Below are 22,337 nucleotides of genomic sequence, written 5' to 3'. Positions count from 1 at the left end.
TGCTGGTTCCCTCACTGCATAATTCCTTACGTGCATAATTCATTCTGGAAGTCCGTTCTTAACCTGAAGCTGTTCTTAACCTGAAGCACCACTTTAGCTAATGGTCTCAGTCCTCCCGCTGCTGCCGCGCCGCTGCTGCGTGATTTCTGTTCTCATCCTGAAGCAAAGTTCTTAACCCGAGGTACTATTTCTGGGTTAGCGGTGTCTGTAACTGAAGCGTATGTAACCTGAAGTGTATGTGACCCGAGGTACCACTGTATATCTAATATATGCAGTGTAGTGGTTAAGATCAGTAGACGTAATCTGGTAAACCGGGTTCACATCTCCGCTCCTCCACATGCAGCTGCTGGTTGACCTTGGGCCAATCACACTTCTCTGAAGTCTCTCAGCTTTGCTTGCCTCAAAGAGTGTTTGTTGTGGGGAAGGGAGGGAAAAGAGATTGTGAGTCTCTTTGAGACTCCTTAGGGTAGTGATAAAGCAGGAAATCAAATCCAAACTCTTCTTCTTCTATAAGCCACCCAGAGTGCCTGGGGAAACCCAGACAGATGGGTGGGGTATAAATAATAAAATTATTATTCATTATTTATTTTCCCATAGGATACACTGGGGATCATAGCTGTGCGTGGGAAATAGGGGTCTCCTAACAATTCTTAGGACCCTTAACAAACTGCAGCTCCCAGAATTATTCGTGGGAAGCCATGACTGTTTAAAGTTATATCACTGCTTTAAATGTATGGTGTGAATGTGGCCTGTCAGAAGGCACAGGTATCAAATTCTTGACTTTGCACTACACTTGCTCATAAGATCAGTTATACTTCCAACTCTTATTTTAATTTCTTTAATTTCTCTTTAGTGTGAATCTTTTTCTCTCTCTCCAGGTTTTTGGATAGCTGGGAACTCTTTTTAAGACTAAGGTGTGTGACTATGAATCATATTGGCCGCCTGCATAACTGTAAAACTTGCTGTCCAAAGCAATACCCATATACCCACTGTCTTTTGTTTCTATGTAATAAACTAATATGTTTATACTTCCTGGTGTGACTAGTTCTTAGCTGAGTATATGGGTGAAAGGTATATATGCATTTTAAAAAGACACATGTCCTGACTTCACGCAAAAGGCTTCATTTCTCTCAGTAGGGTATTGCTGGCTTCATAGACATGATGTGGGTTCAAACGTACACCTCATAACACACTTTTCTGATTTCTTCTGAGTGCACTGTGCTCACTGTATGAGTCACCCACATAGGAAGCTGAACTGACATGTTTACTCCCAGGTGACGAATTATCTCGACATAGCGGAAAATTGCTAAAGAAGTGACTCTTTTGACCCTCGCTGCTAGTAGCAATACATTTTTGAAGCTGAATTTTGTTGCATGTGTGGCCTGTCCCATCTGTGTTTCCGATGGAAGCACATGTTCAGACTTCTGATGCGGAGCAGGGAGGGGCAGTTTTATGGGGCTAACAGTTGCCAGGGGAAGAGCTAAGCTCTCCTTTCCCTCTGGCTGCTGCAAAGCTCCCTCTCCCAACAACTCTCGACCAAGAAGGACCATTGGTCTAGTAGTGTTACACGCAGAGTCTGGCCAAGATCATAGCTGTCAACTTCCAGATTTGAAAATAAGGGATTAGCAGCCTCGAAAATAAGGGATCAGCAGTCTCACCTGTCCCAGGGACAGTCTACGGGATATCTAACAATCCGGGATAGCAGCGGGAAGCAGCGTTGGAATAAGGGAATTTCCCGCAAAAAAAGGGAAGGTTGACAGCTATGGCCAAGATCATGATGATGGAGGGACTCTTTATCTTAATGTTCTATTTTGGCTCATTTCTTGATGTGCTAGCTTTCAACTTGCAGAGCTTATGGGATGATGCTGATGCTGAGAGCCAGTCTGGTGTAACGGTCTGTTATCATGTAGGATAACATGATAGGATAACATGATAGACTGGTGTCCAAAATCCCAACTCGACCACACGGAAATCACACGCTGGGTGACTTTGCTCGGGCCAGTAACCAGCCCAACCACCTCGCAGGGCTGTTGTGAGGATTAAATGAGAGCGAACCGTGTGGCCCACCTTGAATCCCATGGAGGAAAAAAATGGGATATAAATGCAAGGGATAATACTGGTCATGAGCCCCTCTCGCCCCGCCCTTGTTCGCTGCTTCTCCCCCTCAGGCCTGGCTTCCTAAACAATCGCCGCCTCCCCTTGGCCCCGCCCCTTTCCCGCCCTCGCGCCGCGCCTTCCTCCCCTCCCTCACAACGACCGCTCCCGTCACCCGGGGCAACGGCTTTGAGGCGGGAGGGGGCGGGCGGTGACGGCGACAGAGGCGCGGGGCGGCGAGGGGACTGTGAGCGCAGCGGAGGCCCCACCCACCTCCAAGAGCAGCGCCAGCGCCGCCGCTCAACCCCCTGGTCCGTCCGTCGGTGTGCCCTCGTCGCCGTGTTCCCCTCCTTCCCTCTCTGGGTCCCGCGTGGGGGACTGGCAGGCGGAGGAGGAGGAGGCTGAGGCGGGTCACAAGACTTGCGGGGGGAGGAGGAAGGGGCACGAGGAACGCCAAAAGGAGGCCTTATTATGGGGTGAGTCCGAGGGGGCAGAGGAGGGGAACGGGCGGAGGACCCGGGACGGCACTGGAGCCACGCCACGGGGACAGTGAGGGAAAGCAAGGCGAGGCGAGGGACCTCTGAGCGCGTGCAGAGCGCCCCCACAAAGTAACTGGAACTCTTACTCTGCCCCGAGTGTTTCCCAAACTTGGTCACCATCTGTCTTTGGACTACAACTCCCAGCATCCCTAGCTAGCAGGACCAGTGGTCAGGGATGATGGGGATTGTAGTTCAAAAACAGCTGGAGACCCAAGTTTGGGAAACACTGGTCCAGCCCAACCTTTCTCAACCTTGGGTCCACAGATGTTGTACTACAACTCCCCTCATCCTTGCCCATTGGTCTTGCTGGCTAAGAATGCTGGGTGTTGTAGTCCAACAACATCTGTGGACCCAAGGTTGAGAAAGGTTGGGCTAGCCCAGTGTTTCCCAAATTCGGGTCTCCAGCTGTTTTTGAACTGCAGTTCTCATCATCCCTGACCACTGTTTCTGCGAGCTAGGGATAGTGGGAGTTGTAGTCCAAAAACAGCTGGAGATCCAAGTTTGGGAAACACTGGGCTAGCCATACACAACTGGGATTTTTAAAGAGAAGGGTGCTCCTGACCAGCCCCAATGTCTTCCCATAGGTAACTGGTGCTTTAAGACAAGGGTGCCCCTGACCGTGCACAGTCACTGCCTTCCACCTCCTGCAGTTACTGGGACATGTCAGCATGTTCTGAAATGAGGGGCTGAACTATGGACATGGTTGCTGTGAGAACACTTGACAGCTTGTTTTCTGAACAACAGTGTAACTGAGGGAGGAATAGTCTTCTAAAAGAATATGAAATGGTATTAAATTATGGGAAGGAAGAACGTACTGTAAGGGGGAAGTAGGGAAGGACAGGTGAAGCTAAGGGTGAAGGCAGCAATTCATTATACTGCAGGGTACGCAACATTTTTGGGCCTACCCATTTCACATAAGAACTGTCAGTGCTCAGATCCAGGCAAAACATCCCCAAAACTAATAAAACACTTTGCAGACACAAGCATTATGTAAGGTGGTGAAAATTTTAATGCTCTTCTCTTCATTGAAGACAAATGCCTAGCAATGCAGTCTTTTCACTGGACTTTAGGAAACAGGTTTCCATCACACTTTAGAACTGATGTCTGCTTTCATTCTAAGGCAGGGGTGGACAACCTTACTGTTCCTCAGGGGCACATATAGCTGATGGGCGATACTCAGGGAACTTGTGCCAGTTTGTGTGGCTAGTCCAGTCTTGGCAGTGGGCTGGAGCATTAACATCCACACACCCAACTTACACCCACATCAAACCACAGGATTTTTTTGTAAGATGGGGACAAAGTAATACAGTCGTAGCTTGGATCCCATACGTCTTGTGAGTTGAACGTTTTGGCTCCCAAACTCCGCAAACACGGAAGTGAGTGTTCTGTTTTGTGAATGTTCTTTGGAACCCGAATATCCGAAGGGGCTTCCGCGGCTTCTGATTGGCTGCAGAAGCTTCCTGCAGCCAATCGGAAGCCACGCCTTGGTTTCTGAGCGTTTTGGAAGTTGAACGGACTTTCAGAACAGATTCCGTTTGACTTCCGAGGTACCACTGTATAGGGATGATATCTGTAAATAAATCCCCATTTCTTTGATCTATTTGAAGCATCTTGGGCTACTGGGTGTAGTCTTTCTGAGGGAAAGGTCACAGTTAATTAATATAATGTGCCACCAGTGTGGAGAGCTTCTGCCAGATTGCTCAAGGTCAGGGGTCGGCAACCTAAGGCCCATGGGCCGGAAGCAGCCCACAAAGGCTGTTTAACAGGCCCACGAGCCGGCCACTTGGCAAGCCCTGCGCACTGTGCTAAACTGACACAGTACGGGGACTCTCTTCCGTGGCTCCGGAAATCGTTTCTGCGCATGCACAGATGCTGGAAATAGCGTCTGTGCAGGCGTGATTTTCGGCCTCTTGGCATGTGCAGAAGCGATTTCTGGCACCACAGGCATGCACAGACATGATTTCTTGCATTGCACCGGCCTGGCCCACGGAGGATTTCCGCAGGAGTGATCCGGCACATGCCTGGTAAGCCTTCCTTACCCCTGCTCAAGGTCGTAGAAATGGTGCAAAAATGAACTTTGTAGTAGCAGCTGGATAGTTTTCCAGTATGTACATTATCTATTGTTGGGAAAACTAGGCCCTAGGCTGTGATTGGCAAAAATCTGCCTTGTAACCAGGCTTTTTGGTATTAAAAAGTAGCCTTTGATTTATTGGGGGGGGGGCATTCAGATGAAGGATTGTGTTGCAACGACCTGGATGTAGCTTGCTGGTGGGATCTGTGACTATGGGGTTGGTGGTAGGGTGAGGCAAGTTAATGCTGTTCTTTTTGGTCTGTACCTGAGGTCCCAAATTTTTTTTGTTTCTTAAATTGTAATTTTTAGCATGAAAAGGATTCTATTTTAGTCTTGTGGTCTCTTAATAAAGTATTTGTCTTTATCTATTGCTGTGGCTTCTTATGGTAGGCTTTTGTCTAAATCTGGCACCTGGTTTTCACTACTGAGTAATTTGTGGGTTTGGGGCTTGGAGAACAAGGAGTGGATATTTGGCTCTTGGCTAGTTGAATTCCAAGGGCTCCAAAAAGAAATCTGAGTGTCCCCTGACTTAGATTTGGAAAACTTTTCAGGAGTGGAGGCTGGGCAGGATTGATTTTCCCTGGGCATCATTCAGCTTGGCTGCAGAGTTGAGAAATTAGCCCTGGGTAGAGAGGAATAATACCTGCTCCTTTTTTCTAGGCTAGAAGGGGTGAGATAAGAATAAGGAATGCTTACCATCATAGCTCCAATCTCAAAACAAAATTTTATTCAATCCCTTCTTTATCATACAAGTCTAGAAATAATGTAGGTGCTGTGATCCAGAGCTGCTATGCAGTTCCTGAGTCAGCACCAATGTCTTCCCATAGGAAGACCCTTCTCTGGGTGTCCTTTGCCTGTTTTATATCCTACTTTTCGAGGCAAAAGACATGTCCTTGTATTCTGTTAAAGGATTTTAGAGGTAAAATCACTTGTTATCACCCAGCAACAGCTGATCAGTAAAAAAAGAAACATACCAATTTTGTTTCATTCATGCTATTATAAAATAAATTGTCTAACTGCAGTATTATTATTTTGTTTTTAAAAATCCTTAAAACACAGGCAGAGCGCGTGTAACCTGCAGAGTCAGCAAGTGTAATGACTTCCTCTGAACAGAAGCAAAATGAAATAGAGTCTGAAAGAGTCGCTGGAAATACAAGAATTGTGGAAACAGAATTGCGCTGCACCTACCCAAATGAGAGGCGGGAGAGGAATCAGATTTACACCCTTCTAAGCATCAGTAACAGCATAAATGAACAAGAGGAAAGGTCCTTGGATTGTACTAATGGAACAGGATGGGAGGAAGCTGTGAGTAAGAATTTTATGTTGTGAACATTTATACTCTCAGTCACAAATTATCCATTAAAAAGAATCTGCTATAATATAGTGTAGTTTATAAATGGGCACCACTTGTCTCCTAGGGGCTGGTTCAAATGTAGTATCAGTTGAAGCATCTTGTGTTCAAATGTGCATTCTGATGAAAATAAGAATTATATCCTCGGTTTCAAATCCATCAGGTGATACCGTTGCAGAAGTTCGTTTAGTTATACAGGTCTCTCTTGCTGAATCTTTTCAATATAAATGTTGCAGCTGTGGATGCATGCACCTTCCCTCACCTTAAGTTGCAATACTACCTATGGCCCTGCCTAGACAGAGTTAGCTTTGCCTTGTCCATATATGCTGTGGAAAATCCGACTACTCTAGTGGACTTGGAGAGGACTTTGTAAACTATTTGTTATCTTCAATTACTTCAGAATATGGCAACCAAACTGTTGACTGGAACAAGCCACTTGGAATGTAGCTTGCCAATTTTCTGTGGCTTCTAATTTGATTCCAAGGATTTTCCAAGATACTGGTTGTGACAGGTTTTATCATATAAAGTCTCATATGGCTTCGGACCAAAGTATCTGAAGGCTTGACTGCTCCTATATGAACCTGCTTGATTTTTAAGACATTAATCAGGGGCCTTGCTTTGGGTGCTTCCACTTTCAGATGGAAAGTGGGTGGCAATCAGATAGTAGTATCCTGGTTTTGGAAGATTTTCTCCAGGGACAAATTGACTGGCACCTACTCTTAGCCTTTAGAATGAGGTTGATACAACTGTATTCTCCTGAATTTTTAATTGTTTTAACACTTCCTTTGCTGCTGGGTACGTTTGTTGACATTCTTATGGTATGTATTGTAGTTCTTAAACTTTCTTAGCTGCTTAGAAAGTTTATATACTCAAATGTGGGATAAAATTATTTTAAAGAAAATATTTAAAAACAAAACTCTTGTGACACGTTAAGTCCATTTAGCGTGATAAAAACATCTGGGAGATAGACCGAGCTTTAATCCATAAAAACCTATGCCATGATAAACGTGTTAATCTTTAAGGAATGGCAAGAATCTTGTTGATCTATTTACAAAGGAATTAATAAAAATAAATTATAGGTATTAATAATTTCACCCTGTCCAAACTAAAGTCAGTGGTGTTGGGTTCCAAAATTTACATAAAAGATAATCCTTAAATTAGACAATGCTTTTGATGAAATTATTATAATGATAGTATTTGTGATTTGGTTCAGGTTAGTATATGTAGCAATAATTTAATTCTTTGCTCAGGGTACTCTACACTTTCCCATTATATGTCATTTTAAAGATGTGCAGCTGGCGCTATGCATGGAAAGAAGTCGGCCTGCATTTACTGGGGCTTATGCCCAAGTAAGTCTTCATATGACTGCAGTTAATTGTGTAATTACTTTTACAGTTTTCTTGTATTTTGGATTGTGAAGCAAATGTCAAAGCTTTTCTTCCTACTGCCATGCCATTGTTACTCTATTTTTAGGCTCATGTTTACTACATTTTTTGAGCTCTGCTTTGTGTCCTGAATTCTGTATCTAAATTAAGAAGCCCTGTGGCTATGTCCACATGGTACTTATTTTTAGGGCTGCAGTCATGCCAGTGGCTTCATCCAGAGTCCATCTTTTCCTTGTATACATGCTTTGCATTTCCTAGTTTATAACACCTTGCAAGTGTTGGGGGAAGAGAATGACCAGCAAGGCCTAGTGATGCTTTCTTGTGAGAGTGAGCAATCCGAGCCACCTTGAAGGAAGCAGATATGTACCTTCTCTGCAGGCTGTTCCATCTATTGGTTGCTAATTTCTCATTTGTGAATAAAAGTTATCTAGCAGGTAATTATCACAACCCTGATTGCAACCCTGCTATTTTCGCTAAATTTCTCAGCAGGTTTTGTTACCATCAGTTATGATATTATTCTGGTGTATATTTCCTGGGACATTGTGCTTCAGTTCCTATGTGGAGAGCCATTTTCAGAATGTGGTGCTGAGAGATTATCACTAATGTATTATGCAGGGATTTATTTTGTCTCTTATGCTGTTTAGAATCTCTTCTGTTTGAAAATCCCGAGGTCCTTTGGGATCCTGGAGTTAGGTGCCATCCGTATGCTGCTGACATTTTCTTGTAAAATTCAGAAGTGGTGGTGGATAAGATGAACTGATGTCTGAAATGAGTAATAATAATAATAATAATAATAATAATAATAATAAATTTATTATTTATACCCTGTCCATCTGGCTGGGTTGCATGAACTGGATGCATGCTAACTAACTGAAGCTCAATCCAGACAAGATGGAGGTACTGATTATAATTGGTTTATAAGTAGTTTAGCTTGATACATTGAGTCTATTTTGGGTGGTTTTGCATTTCCTTGAAGAATTAAGTGCAGAGCTTGGAGATTTGTTTAGATCTGTTCTTATATCTGGATGCCCAAGTGAGATGTTGCATGAAGCACTTTCTGCCAGTTTCAGCTGCTATGCCAGTTTTCACCCCCCCTCTTGATGACTCTCTTATGTTGAGCTAATGCAATGTCTTCATAGAATCATAGTGTTGGAAGGGACCCTGAGGATCATCTAGTCCAACCCCCTACAAAGCAGGAATATGCAGCTGTCCCATAAGGGGATCGAACCTGCAACCTTGGCATTATCATGCTCTAATCAACTGACCTATCCAGACTTAGATGGAAAGGGATGCCTTAGAAGACTACTGAGAAGCCACAACTAGCTGCCTGAATGCTGAGATTCTCTTCAGAGACCCTTCTCTGGGTGTCCTTTGCCTGTTTTATATCCTACTTTTCGAGGCAAAAGACATTTTTAAAACAGCTTACAATGTAGCAGAGCAAGTATAACAATTTCAAAACAATAAAAATTCAGTTCTATTAACTAAGATTCTAGTTAGGAGATATTGCAACCTGATTCAGAGCAAAAAAATTGGACTGGATCATCTCTGAAGGAGTTTGCCATAGTGTGGTCTGGTTTTGTCATAATCAGGAATGTGGCAGTAGGCTACTCTGCAGTGGTTGTCTGTCATGGGCATGAGGATGTAGTTTACGTTACTCCAGTAGACCAGGAATTATTGACCAAACAGCAAAGCTGTCCTTGAAGAACACTTTCACATAGTCAGGAGTGCATGATCCAGCTTTCCCTCTTGTAATCCGAGGGCTCATAACAGGCACCACTGGAGAAGTTACTGTGGAAGGCATTTGTGCTGACAGAGTAGTAGGTGGCAGCTTTCAGAACCATAACTGTTCCAAGAAGCAAAGCTAACATAACCTAAGGGTTTGTTTACAAGAGCTCAGCCTGGCTGCTGTGATGGTACCTATTTTGGCTTTTGTATGGTACATAGGACTCCATGCTAGCAATGCCACCATGCTTCAGTGTTTCGCGTGGCATAGATTATTCAGACTTTTTTTGCTTTGGTTAAAGTTCTTTCTATTTATGACTGTCTTTACAGGTAGACCAATCAGATTTCTGGACACCAAGTACAGGGCCTTTTCAGTGATAGTCCTGCATCTTTGGATCTCCCTCCCATAAGAACTTAATTGGCTTCAGAGGGGGATGGTGTTGCTGGCTTTTGTTTCATGTGCTCTATTCTGTTTTTGTTTATATTAATTGTGGTGTGGTTTTATGATACTGGTTTAAATGTGATGGTACACTGCCTTAGGAGGACTTGTCCTTAAAACTGAATTGAAAATAACTTGTGAGTTTACTGTAAGGTGCTCTGAGAAGTTCATGGTAGATATAATATTCACTATTTTTTTAAAAAACCCTGAAAGGATTGATCAGAACACTTGTTGTGCTGACTTCCTACTACTGGCAATGGGGCTGTTCTGGAGAAAAGTAACTTGTGTTTTCTAGAGGTAAAGCACTTCCAGTTGTGCACTGAAGTATAGTATAGTATAGTATAGTATAGTATAGTATAGTATAGTATAGTATAGTATAGTATAGTATAGTATAGTATAGTGTGTCTGTGGAGCATTGAAGTACAGATAATTGCTTTAGCCCATTGTCTGCTTTTTAAAAAAGCAAGTCTCTTCCTTTCTTCTATAAAATATTTTATACTTTCTATTACTTAAAAAAATAAATTCAGTACTGAGGCTAGAATCTCATTGTCCCTAGGAGGGTGTGCCAGGGGGCCATTGGATGTTTCAAATCTCCAAGTTGAGGGTGGAGAACCTCATAAGGCCTCTTCCAGCCACTGTGGAAGTCACTGTGGCCATTTGTCTTACCAATGTCAGAGTTCAAATGTTGGTTGGAGCAAAGAAAGGGGTTGGTTTGGATCTAAATCCTTTCCATATCCCTGACTCCACCCCTGCCCAATAAATAAATTGAGATAAATAAATGTCAGCCTTGGAACTGACATATGTATTTTCCTTTCTACTGGAAACATTAGGAAAGAAATAATAAAAACTTAGAAGACAAGCACTTAGAAAGGATAAATAAAAAAAGAGCAACATGCTTTCCACCTTTTTGTTTTGCTACCATGTGCCCAGTAAAATGTCTTTGAGTTATTCAAATCCTCTGCCTTCTGCTGTCCCATTGGTAGGAATGCTGTGTTAGTGAAGAGCTCTAAAGAAAGCATTAAGAACATGAATAATAGCTTTTGGTCCTCCCATTTGAGACTAAAAATTAGCCGTAGTATGATATGCACAGCTTTGTTATTTAAGTAGACTGGTATGAAACAAAAGTCGGGAGTTGACTTGTGCTGGACCTTCTTGTTTAGTACTAAACTATGACTCATTTAAGGTTTGCTCAACAGTCTTATCTGACTTTCTTGATAATGGGGCATTATTTTAAAATGGTCTAGGAACCTCATTTCAATTACACTTTTTTTGAGCAGATAATATCTTTTCCTGCATATTGGTTCACAGTTAAAATTAGCAAGAGATTACCAGTAAATCTAGTTGCTCTGCTGCTTAAAATACTAACTTATATTCACATCATTTTGCTCTCAGGTCCAAGGCTGGGGCAAAACAGCCCCATTTGCTTATCTTCAGCTACAGAAGAAAGCTAGAAAAGCAAAGACAAGTGAGTCTGTCAGTGGATGCCAGTCTGTCAGTGGATGCCTTTACTGCTTAGATCTGAATCAAGTTATTGACAAAAGTTTGGAACAAGACCCCAAGGGTACAGAACCATTGAAAACTGATTTCAAATTAAGTACATGTGCTGCCACAGATCGTATTCCAGAAAAACACCAGACTCTGCTTTTACAGAGTGCAACCATAGACTCTTCTGCAACAGAAGACTCTAAAAAGGAAAACTGTTATGGCAAAATATATTCTGGTCAGACATCCCAAGGAGAAAAGAAAAAAGTGTCCTTAAAGGATGCTCAAGCTACTTTAAGTGAAAGGAGATTTTTTCTAATGAAAGACAGTCCTCTCTTCCAAGGAGAAAAGAGAACAGTGCCAATAAAGGAGTATAGTATACTGACTACAGGAAAACCCAAAACTCTGGAAACTGTGAAATACAAAGACACAAAAGGCTACGAGCCTCCCATATGTAATCACGTTGGCACTGAAACTGCTACTGTTAAGCCATCATTAGTACTACCACCTCTGAAAGATGCAACTTTCAAAACCACCCTGGATCCTTCAGCAAAGAAAAGCAAGACTGTTACTTCCCAGGCAAGTGAAAAATCATTCCATGCTGTTTCCGAGACAAGTTGCTGTGGTCAGGTTTTTAAAACCAAAGAGCAAAAGAGTGAAAAAAGAATAGACACAATGTGTAATGCAGTGAAGGAGCAAATAAAAATGCATGAAATAGCCTCTTTTGACTCAAGGCTTTCCAAGACTTCATTCATCTCAAGAAACCCAGATCGTTGCTACTGGCATTGTGCATTTGCACCAGATACAAAAATGGCAACCATGTCTAATTCAATTGCACTGCGAAGACACAATCATCTCAACAGCATGCATTTTCTGCATACAAAAGGAGCGCGAATCAACAAAGCTAATGAGATGCAAGACCCTTGCACCAGAAGCAGGAGTCACACTGGAACCAAACAAGGAAATGAGTCAAAAACACAGGAGATCCCTCTGCTTTCTGGACTATTCCCTTCCTTAACGGTCAGCCGTGTTGCAATAGCTGCATTGCCCTTTAGGCTGACCTGACTTTTAAAATTGTAATTTCTTGTTGGGCTATTCATGGATTTGTTTGGAGCACTCTGTATAATGAGAAAAAATACTGAAAAGTCATTGTAAAGCAGACTGGGCAGATTTGTTAATTTGCATAGGTGCTATTTTGAATAGAGTTGACTGCCACTCATTTTTGTACAAAATTAAAATACCAATTAATTAGCTCTTACAATATGATAATGGTTTCAGTAGATCCTTAAATATGTTTAGTTGACCTAATAGAGTCTACAGTGTAGACTCAGGCTCTCAGAGATGAGCCTTAATGTGCATTGCCTGGATGATGCCCCCAGTTTGACGAAAAATTTTTGTCTTTAAAAGTACACCTAGCTAGTTCTTATTTAGAAAATTGGGCATAGCGTTTCAGTACTTCCAATCCCTACTGTATGTATGGTAAATGCAAGCTACTTCGTTCTGTTTTGTTCTTATTAGTCCTTTTGCTTGGGAAGGACCACTACAGAAGCACCATGACCTGTGTAGTTTGTCTTCTCAAGGAATACTTGAACTACTGCACCAAACTCAGATCAGATGGGCAAGGGATCAGATTTTGCCTAAATTAAGCCCGTACAATTTGGAAGTCATCGAGCCATACATAGCCACAATGCCTGTTTTTGCTCTCTGTCAAGTATGGCAATAGAAGGCTGTCAAATATCTGTCAGGCCAGACTAAGTTGCTCATGAGCTATATTTATCTCAATGAGTTGTACAGTTGTACAGGCCTAGACCAAGTGTTTCACCGTATGGAACCTAGAAAAGTACTAAAAATTGTCTGCGTAGTCTCTGCCACAATGATGTACTATTTTCAAGCGCCCTCCAATTTGTGCAAAGCCTTAGCTGTTTTTAGATGTTGTAAAAAGTTTATTTTTAAAGTTTTCTTTTATGTTTAATGTTCAAACAATGTGTAGATAAGACTAAGGAAGCAAAGTTAATATTTAGTTATATTTGTGTGTGTAGAATTGACTGTATATACTTCTTGATTTATGTTAGCTAGGACTTGTCCCCCTCTGGAAAATTAGGTAACTCACATTGCTTTATAATCTAGATAGCTTCAATAAAATACTTTTCTGTATGCACAGTGACAGCATGTTCCTCAGTATTTCAATCCAAGAGATTTTCCTGTCAACATCTGCCATAATTATCCTACACCTTATCTGATGCATTTGGAGTAGCAGGAAGGTAATGACATTTCTGGATATCCAATTGCAAGAGTCCCAATGTCACTCACCCATGATTCATGGAATCCACTTATATTTGATCAACTGTACAGAAACTTGTTCAATTAGTTTTATTATAAAATCTTGCCAAATTCTTTTTAGTTTCAAACAAACAAGTTTGCACATAAACTGATCGTAATCCTTGAACTAAATATTTTAAGTTCTTATGCAAAAAAAATCTGAGAGCTGAGTGGCCTTTTCCTTTTGGTTTTGGTAATGGTAGCAAAGGCTCTCATCAGGAATTCATGTGCATAAACCTCATGCAAGAACACAGTAGGCTAGTTGAAAAAATGAACTTCCTTTCTTGTTCTTAAAACAGGCGTGAAATTATTTAAAGCAAAAGTGTTCAATAGCATGACCATTTTTTTAGGATTCATCAGTGCCTACAAAAAGGGGATTAAAACAGTGACTGACAGAAATATTGTAACAAACCCTGTTTGACAGTGGAATTTGCTGCCAAGGAGTGTGTTGGAGTCTTCTTCTTTGGAGGTCTTTAAGCAGAGGCTTGACAACCATATATCAGGAGTGCTCTGATGGTGTTTCCTGCTTGGCAGGGGGTTGGACTCGATGGCCCTTGTGGTCTCTTCCAACTCTATGATTCTATGAAACATGCAATATATTTAAGAAGCCACACCTGTTTCTACAAGTGTAGGGCAAAGATTTTTGAGGTGAACCACCAATTAAATGGTGTCAATTCCTCACCACCACCCGTTATAGGAGACACAATTGCTTGAACCATTATAAACTGTTAATTTGAACTGCCTTTTCTTGGGTTGGCTGCTAGACTTAACCCTTCCTCTTGCTCCTACTACCACTTCTGTAGAAATGCTGGTTTTACTGAACACTGTTGAAGGGCTTCCTGCTACCCTCATTGCACATCACATTTACTGCTAAGAATTGTGAAACTCTGTGCCCCAGTTTAAAATAAAACAAAACAGGGCTTAAGCAAAGTTTTGGATAATGGATGGATACAAGTAGTCGTTTACAAAGTGGTTGCTTAACCATGCTATAGCTGTAACCACTTGCTGAGTCAGTTACGTGTGTGATCCTGTTAGGCCAAGTGGATGAAAGTTTTACCTCTCATACAAAATACAGATATGTAGTTAAATGGTTGTCAGTCTTCACCTATGTAGACTTGTACCTTGTGAAATAATGGCTCTACAGAAAATAACATGTCATACTTAAGGACCAATTAATATATGTTTTCATTTTTCAGAATTACAAGCAGAATAAAAATGTCAATAAATTTTAATTCTTTGTGAGCATAAATAACCTTGAAGTTGCTTTTCTAATGATTCCATTGATGAGTGAACCAAAATAAATAGCAGCTACTTTTCAGCGAATCTAAAATGATTGATCTTGTTACTTACCAGCTAAACCAAGTTAGTGAACTGAAAAGCTATGCTTGATAGTACTTACAAGTCATGCTTCCTGATGCTGCAGTTAGGAAAGCTTCAAAAAGCAATTTGGCATTACAATGAACAAAGTATGAATTTTGTATTACTTAGTCGAGGGTGTGGTGTGGGGGGAAGGCTGTGGCCCTCCGGAGACGGCTGGACTCCAGTTCCCCTCCTTGAACACAGTGGGGCCCACCTCTGGGTAGGTATGTCCAGGGCCAGGCTGCATACTCCACTGATTTCAGTGGGAAAGATTTAAGCATGTTCAGAACGCTAACTGAAAATAAGTAGAGACTTTAAAAGTTTCTTAGCGTTGGTTGGGTCATGCCCTTTGTTTTAACTCCCCTTTTCTGCCCTGTACAAAGAGAACAGATGCCGCAATCCAATACTCAATGGTGCATGCTCCAAAATAAGTGTATATAGGATTACATACACAAGTAAATGTATGTAGCATTACATACTAACACAAGTGTGTATTGCTAACTAGCTTTTAAAATAGCATATATATTTAACAGTTTTTTTCTTAGTTCTTCTGTGGACTTTGTCAATGATAACAGTGTGGAATTTAGCTGTGATTTCATTCTTTTTTAAAAAATTGTGGTTTTTTTTAAAAAAATACTATTGATTTTCTTTTAAACACTTGAGTATTTTTTTTTTAAATCACCATTATATCAAATGTGGAAAAATAGGGAGATAACAGCATGGATAATGTACATCACAAAGAATGTGAGACTACAGCAGAATTTAATAATCATTCAGCTTTAAAAATATAGAGCCTTCTTTAGATACAAATAATCATTTGATTCCTCCCCACCCCTGGCAAATGCACCCCAAGACCCTCCTGAATTTATATCCATTTTAAAAAACTTGACCAGTTCTGTGGACACCCTACTGTGATTCATTTATACCAGAATATTTTTTGGTGATTCTCCCGGGACTCCCACACCGATGTATCCTTTAAAAAAGGACTACACCTGCTTTTACACTTTTGCCACTTTGGCAAGTGGCCCCCAGAGGGCTGACATTGGGTCTTTTTATAGGATTTCATTACTAACTTGGTTCAATAAATCATCACCAGCAGGACATATCCAATATAACATTTAGTGGAAAATTCTCATTTTTCAAATGAAAGTACTAGAGAGCATGGAAAAGTTACCTAATATGACATTGAAAAGTTTAAGAAGAATTTGGCCAAAATTCACTACAAGTTTTGTATAGAGGTTTGGTGAAATTCATTATATTAAGTGTTTTTTGTGAAAGTGAAAGATTCACGTTTTTGGTGTGGCTGCAAGACTCTGAATTTAAAGGCACCATCTTTTCCCCTCCCTTCTTTCCTTCCAGGAACAAGGCTGGGGGAGAGCTACTCCTTTCACATGCTGTAAGATCCAAAAAGAGACCAAGAAACCAAGAGTAACCAAAACAGTCTCAAGCATCTCTCACCAGAATACGGTGCCTGCTAATAAGAAAAACATGGCCTGGGTAACACAGTTGGCAAGAGAGAGAGAAAAAATGGACGGCAAATTTACTGAAGGAGAACCAGTTTCAAGCAACAAAAAGATTGAAGTTTCGTGCATCAAACCATACAACTATGTCCCAATGATGACAGCCCATGCCGAGGGAGACAGAAAGAGAGGGAAATTAGATTCTATCCAAACATTCCTAGGTGAAAAAAGGAGCTTGCCAATAAAGGAATATGAAATCAAGTACTCACAACGGCAGACAGAACCTGACATCCTAAAATATAATGAGATTGGCCTGCCCAGAGTAATCCACGGCAATCCTCCTAACAACTTGAGCTGTATAACCTTAAATGCATTTTTGGTCTTCAGACCAGACGAAGGCAATGTAATCAATTTGCATCTGGAGCCTCCTTCAAAGCATGAAGCAACGGCAGTCAAGAGAACTGAGGAAGAGGACAGCACGGACGCAGTCTCCTATAGCCACGTAATTAAAAAAGTAAAGCAGAAGAGTGAAAAAAAAGTTGGTATGAATAATACGGTGAAAAAGCAAATACAAAAATCATGTATCGCCCTTTGACTTGTCCATGGTGCTCAGCTATTTTGTCTCGTCTTCAAAGCTGTTTGACTTTTTCCTTTGCATTGAATTAAGATTACATTCAAGCTGTCTTCCATTCCAAATCATTGCTATTCTAAATGCAATACAAACACCTGCATGGTTTGTGCTGCCCTTGTAAAATTGTGATAGTAGCAAGGGCAATTGCATTAATAATAAGGAATGAGCTTTAACTCAGCAGGACTGATCATCTCAATTAATTGGCAGTGACTAATTTTAAACCAGTGAGGCCAAAGAGCTGGGACGTAAGGGGTACTCTTGGTTTGTGAGGCTATTTTGGTTCTAGGAGGTTGCTATAATTCAGAGTGCCCTTGTAGGTCCTACATTCTCCAGATTGGCTCTTGCTGCTGCTGGAGACAGAAAAGTATGTGAGGGTCAGCCCCAGACACAGCAGCTTAGCATGCTTGTCTATCGTGGCGCTTTGTGATCAGGGAAGGATCAAGGTGGCGAAGCACAGGATCACAGTTACAAAGAGGAAGTGCTGAGGGAGATTTGAAGGCTGTATACAGCAAGCCTTTCATTTACTTTTGAGTGCATGGATGGGGTTGTGGATGCAGAGGTGGAGGGGCATAGCACAAGTGAGGGGAAAGAAGAGTAGATGGAGAGGGAGGCAAAAATAGCAACTAAGTGATAAAATAACATGATGAACGACAGAGAAACGAACAGAAAAACAGAATGGAAGAGAGGAAGAATAGCTGGTAAGAGAGGGTTTGTGTATGTGTGTATTTGAGACTGGATGGAAGCATGTCTGTTGTGTGTAAGGATGGAAGGGGTTGGCTTATGTGAGGAGGAATGGTTGATGAAATGGGGAAAAGCTGTGAGGAAAAAGGGGTGGGCTATCCGTTGGCTCCAGCCTTGCCTACTGCCGTTATGCGGCCTCTGACCACCTTTCCCCCACAGAATGCATCCCCTGCATTCAGAACTGTTGGCCACCCCATATTAAACCATAGCCACGCTTGCATAGCCCTGGGAAAAGAATGCCAGCACGGCTACATCTCCTGCAGTCACGCCCCATCATTTGCAAAGCCCTTGCATCAGGGCAAGACCATACCCTTTATCACTACTTTGGTTTTCAGGCAAGGAATAAAAAAGAAATGCTATCTCCATCCACACAGCCAAAGGCTATTGCACTACAGCGATTTGATGGGGGCTAGTGAAAAGTGTGACATTGCGTTTCTATTTCACAGTATAATCCGCTTTCTAGACCCAACTATTTCTTTTCAATAGAGGAATGAAATGGCAAAGTGTTCAAGTAACCATTTAGTGTAAAACAAGAGGCAGGGGAAAAAACTGGTGAGTTAAGGCAGAAAGACATTTATTTGTTCATCTTTGTGACATAAATGTGTTTCATTATATATACAGGTAGGCCCTTAACCTGAACATTTTTATTCAAGACAAAGAGTTCATTTATTTAAAGCTCACAGTATTTGCAGTTCTATGCATGCAGTAGTGTGTGCAAACACCTAATGGACAGAGAAGAGTCAGTTCTACCATTTTACTGTCTGAAAGCAGAGGAAACTGTGCACTTGCATGTTGGTCTAAATTGTCATTGCGTGCACGTGTAAGATTAATGTGCTCTTTGGCATTTCATCTTGATTAGCTGCCTGAAGAGAATACGTATGCATTGGAGGAGAAAAAGGAGGCTTGTGGCTCCATAAAGAATAACAGATTTAACTGTAGTAGATAAATTTGATCTTTAACAAAGTGGGCACAAATGAGAGGGGGGAAACCCCTAGAAAAAGAGGACGACTCCGTCCCTAAACATGGCAGAAAGGAGGGTGTAATGAAAATTGCAGCTGCAAACGAGAATGAGATTTTCCAGCCAGATATTAAAACCGTAATCATATGACAACCTCCTCTTAAAGGTAACAGGCCACAGTTTCATTTTTATTCAGGATTCCTCCAGCCCATCTGCTCCTTACCCCCTCAGTGATGAAATGGAAGTCATTCTCTTGAGGCTAGGAAACAACAGCACTGTATTGTTTCCTTGCAAAAACTCCATAAAGTGCAAGAATTGGATACAGAAAATGTTCAATGATATACATGATCGATGCTGGAATTTAATACGGTGGAATTCAGATGTTTCATCTACATGCCAAGGTTCTGATACAACCCTTGTCCCTTTAATAGATAAACTGTGTGTATTTACTCATTTTCGCATTTCAGGCAACTTGCAGTGGACAAAATGCCTTAGTTCACTGGTATTGTTCAATGACATGGTATACCCATGCTTAGGCTGCAGGTGGGGGCTCACATTATTGAATGCTCCTCCATACAAAAGGATTCCCTCTTATTTTCTATATGGAAAACTAGGTATTAGGGAAATTAAAAAAAAATGCAGGGGGGTTAAGGTGTAATCAAGCATACGTGTTCCCATCTGCAGCCCATACACAGCCTAGACACATGTTTATTCACAGTGCAATCCTACATTTAGTCAGAAACAAGTCCCCAACCTCCAAAAACCCAAATCCCCATAAAGCATGCAGAGGTTCACAGAGTTTCATTTCCAGTGTCTGTGTACGCCATCTCAATCTGCAGTCAGATGTGAAGCATGTGTGTGTATGTATGCACACCTAGAATTTTTCTTGAAAATTAGCAAGCATAATGAAATGAAATACCATACTTTGATCCAACAAGAGTAAGACATCACTTAGTAAGACTAAGCTCTGCAACTCAGGTTTTTTGTTTTCAAGTTTAGAAATATCCATTAAGCAGACTAGTGCTATTTCGTGGTGCAAAATGATATTCAAGAATGTTCCTTTAAATGTTAATATAAGCTTTGCAAACAATTAAGAGGTGGTTGTCTATTTCCTGCCTGCTCATCCTCTTTTACTCTTTCATCCATCTCAATCCAGCTACAATGACAGGCAAATATCCTGGGTGCATCTACTGCCACAGGTAACCTCTAACGCTGCCTTTGCCAACCTGGCTGTGTTGGCTAGGGCTTATGGGAACATCTGGAAGGCACCAGGTTGGCAAAGGCTACTGTACAGTGATTGTGAACGAGTTATTTTACTTTCTAAAATGATACTAAGCAACTCACCCAGCACAGTGAGTGTTAGGCCCTGTTTTCAGGCGCTCAAAAAAGACAACTAAGCCCTCTAGAAGCAGGTGTGAGAAAGGAAGCAACCAAACCCTGGGAGGAACAGCTTGTCAAAGTTTCTTGTTGTTTGCCTGAGATGGGTAGTAACTTGTAGTACTTGCCTTATTATCGTTGCCGAAAAACAAATATGGTTGGTTTTTAGTTCAAGTTAATTTTAACCCTTAACTGAAGAAAAAGTGAAGAATTTCAAGGATGAGTGTTTCCCTATAGAAGACAGGACTCAAGTTAGAGCTGATGTAAATGTCAGCTGACTATATGCACCATGCATGCTGTATTATACTTGGGATTGTAAGGAAGATCATGCCTGTATATATCAGCGTCCAGCAGATTGAAAGGCATTTCTTGTTTCTTAGTACTATAGCAATCAGGGCTAGTCACACAAACACTAAGATATCAGTATGTATATTAGCATCTTTCACCTTCTATGAAGTAGAAGATTAATACTGTATGTAGAAGCTGAGCAGGACATTCTTAGTTTGCTTTTGACAACAACATGCTAAGTTTGATAGGTTGCAGAAGGCTGGGTGGTTTAGATCTAACAAGGGATAATCTCCAGCTCAGAAGGAGGATATGTGGTATCAACCTCTATTCAGGTCAGGTGGTTCATGCTGACAGAAACTTACCTTCCTGTAGCTATTGTGTCATACAAGTGGGCCCTCTGTGTCTAGGTCATGACAATCATGCTAAACACTTGTATATAAACCAATTCTTTAAAAAGTCAAATCTGTTTACTTCTCCCTCATTAGCAGGTAGGTTACCCTGATTGCTAGAAAATACTATGGAATTGGAAAACCAAAGGCAGAAGATGTAGCTTATGCACCAAACTCCCTTTAATTAACTCATATTAATCAAATACAAGGATTGTGTGCAGACAGTTGCAAACTGAGCAACATTCTGGTTCAATCGCTCTGATCAAATGGTGGGGGGAAACAATCAATAGAAACAAAGAACAAAATGTTACAAGATTCATTTTGAAGACAGGCTCAAAATCTCCTTGAAAAGGATGCCAGGAACGTGAAAGGTGTTCAGAAACCAGGTCTTTTCTGCAAATATGACTAGGCTGAGTCAATATTTTCTCTCTATAGCAAATATATTCTTGGAATCTCCTACTAAAGAAAGAAGATAGCCAAAGGTGGGGCATGCAGGAATCTGCCATTCCTGGAGGAGAAAATAAGCTACTGTAGTTTTGTACACTGAGCTGTGGATGGCTTTTAAGTCTTCTTCTATGAGTCCAAGGAGTGTGGAACATTTCTTCTCCCACAAGCAGAAATCCATGGATTGATTTAGTCACAGCAGCAGTTCAAGGCGAGCTATTGCATAAGCACCCTATGTAGGATAAGATACCAGTAACAGAATAGAGCCCAAAGGTCAATCTGCACTACTGGCACTGGCAGTACCCATCTATAAGTAGCTGCTTAAAGACAATCACATCAACTTAAGAAGGCAATTATATACCAACATGATCTCCACTGCATTAGTGGGACTTTGTTTAAGGTGTGGGGGACCCAGAACAGCTGCCTGTTTTGTTTGTGGAAAAGCTTAATATACATACTCATATTAGTGCCTGAACACCCTGACCACAGATACGCAACAACAATTCAAACCCACTTCAAGGTGCCCATGGACACTTTAATCAAAAGTGCACCTAGGCTACTACATTCTGAACTGCAAGTACCAAGCTGTATACCACAGCAAGCCGGATGACACTAGCTTTGCACTGGAAGCACTAAGCTTCAGTGGGATAAGGGACTTTTTAGTTACATCCCAACAAGAGTATAGTTAAATTTCTGGAGTGCCATCTTTTTAATGTATTTTAAATTGTTGTGAACCAACCTGGGATCTTATGGTGGAAGGGCAAGTAATAAATCAAATAATAAATAATAATAAATAATTTGTGTGACCATGGAGGAATAACACTCCTGCCACTCCTGACTGGCAATGGACCTTAGATCAAAACAACTTGCATGATACATAAAGAGTGCACCCTAGTGATGTCATTACTTCACTGCTGCCTGGGACTCTGACCAAACTGCATCATTTAGGCTTCATCGCTTGTTAAACAGCATCAATCTAGAGATTGATTGAAGAACAGTGTGTAACCTGCATCAACCTGGAAGCTGTTTGCCACTCTTTGGCTGAAGCAATCAGCTGGTGCATACCAAAGTGTTATATACGTACAGGACCCAGTTGAGAGTTCTTCTTCCAAATGCTTATCCAAGGCTCATTGGGAAATAGATGCTCAATTCTGCGGAATAAATGCTTGGAGAGAGAAAAAATAAACCCTGCATACAATAATGAAGATTGCAAATATCCAGTGTAGGATATTCTCTTCAATAAACAAAAAACGGAAATAGAAGAACATCAACAGATAACACTGAGCAG

The 22,337-nt window shown here is 41.3% G+C and overlaps 1 protein-coding gene across 2 annotated transcripts; it reads left to right on the top strand.

Annotated features, from left to right (window-relative positions):
• The first annotated feature begins 2,311 nt into the window (after positions 1-2,311).
• LOC309374990 (uncharacterized protein C16orf46 homolog) lies at positions 2,312-17,029 on the top strand. 2 transcript variants are annotated; one of them, XM_081920326.1, is made up of 4 exons: positions 2,312-2,570; positions 5,764-6,009; positions 10,994-11,662; positions 16,121-17,029. In XM_081920326.1, the coding sequence occupies exons 2-4, from the start codon at positions 5,800-5,802 to the stop codon at positions 16,814-16,816; spliced, it is 1,575 nt and encodes a 524-aa protein (XP_081776452.1). In that variant the 5' UTR covers positions 2,312-2,570; positions 5,764-5,799; the 3' UTR covers positions 16,817-17,029. The 2 variants fall into 2 exon arrangements, with proteins under 2 accessions (XP_081776452.1, XP_081776451.1); XM_081920325.1 differs by having other exon boundaries at positions 10,994-12,103.
• The last annotated feature ends 5,308 nt before the right edge of the window (positions 17,030-22,337 follow it).

This window comes from Podarcis melisellensis, assembly GCF_964234715.1.
Source record: "Podarcis melisellensis genome assembly, chromosome: 8".
In the NCBI taxonomy this organism is placed as follows: domain Eukaryota; kingdom Metazoa; phylum Chordata; class Lepidosauria; order Squamata; family Lacertidae; genus Podarcis; species Podarcis melisellensis.
This window is presented reverse-complemented; position numbering and strand designations above follow the sequence as displayed.

What these genes read in the sequence shown, in the direction of transcription:
- LOC309374990 (XM_081920325.1), top strand. Translation starts at nt 5,800, where the DNA reads ATGACTTCCTCTGAACAGAAGCAAAATGAAATAGAGTCTGAAAGAGTC. An exon ending in GAACAGGATGGGAGGAAGCT is followed by an intron (nt 6,010 to 10,993) that starts GTGAGTAAGAAT and finishes TTTTGCTCTCAG; the next exon opens with GTCCAAGGCTGGGGCAAAAC. An exon ending in GACTATTCCCTTCCTTAACG is followed by an intron (nt 12,104 to 16,120) that starts GTCAGCCGTGTT and finishes CTTTCCTTCCAG; the next exon opens with GAACAAGGCTGGGGGAGAGC.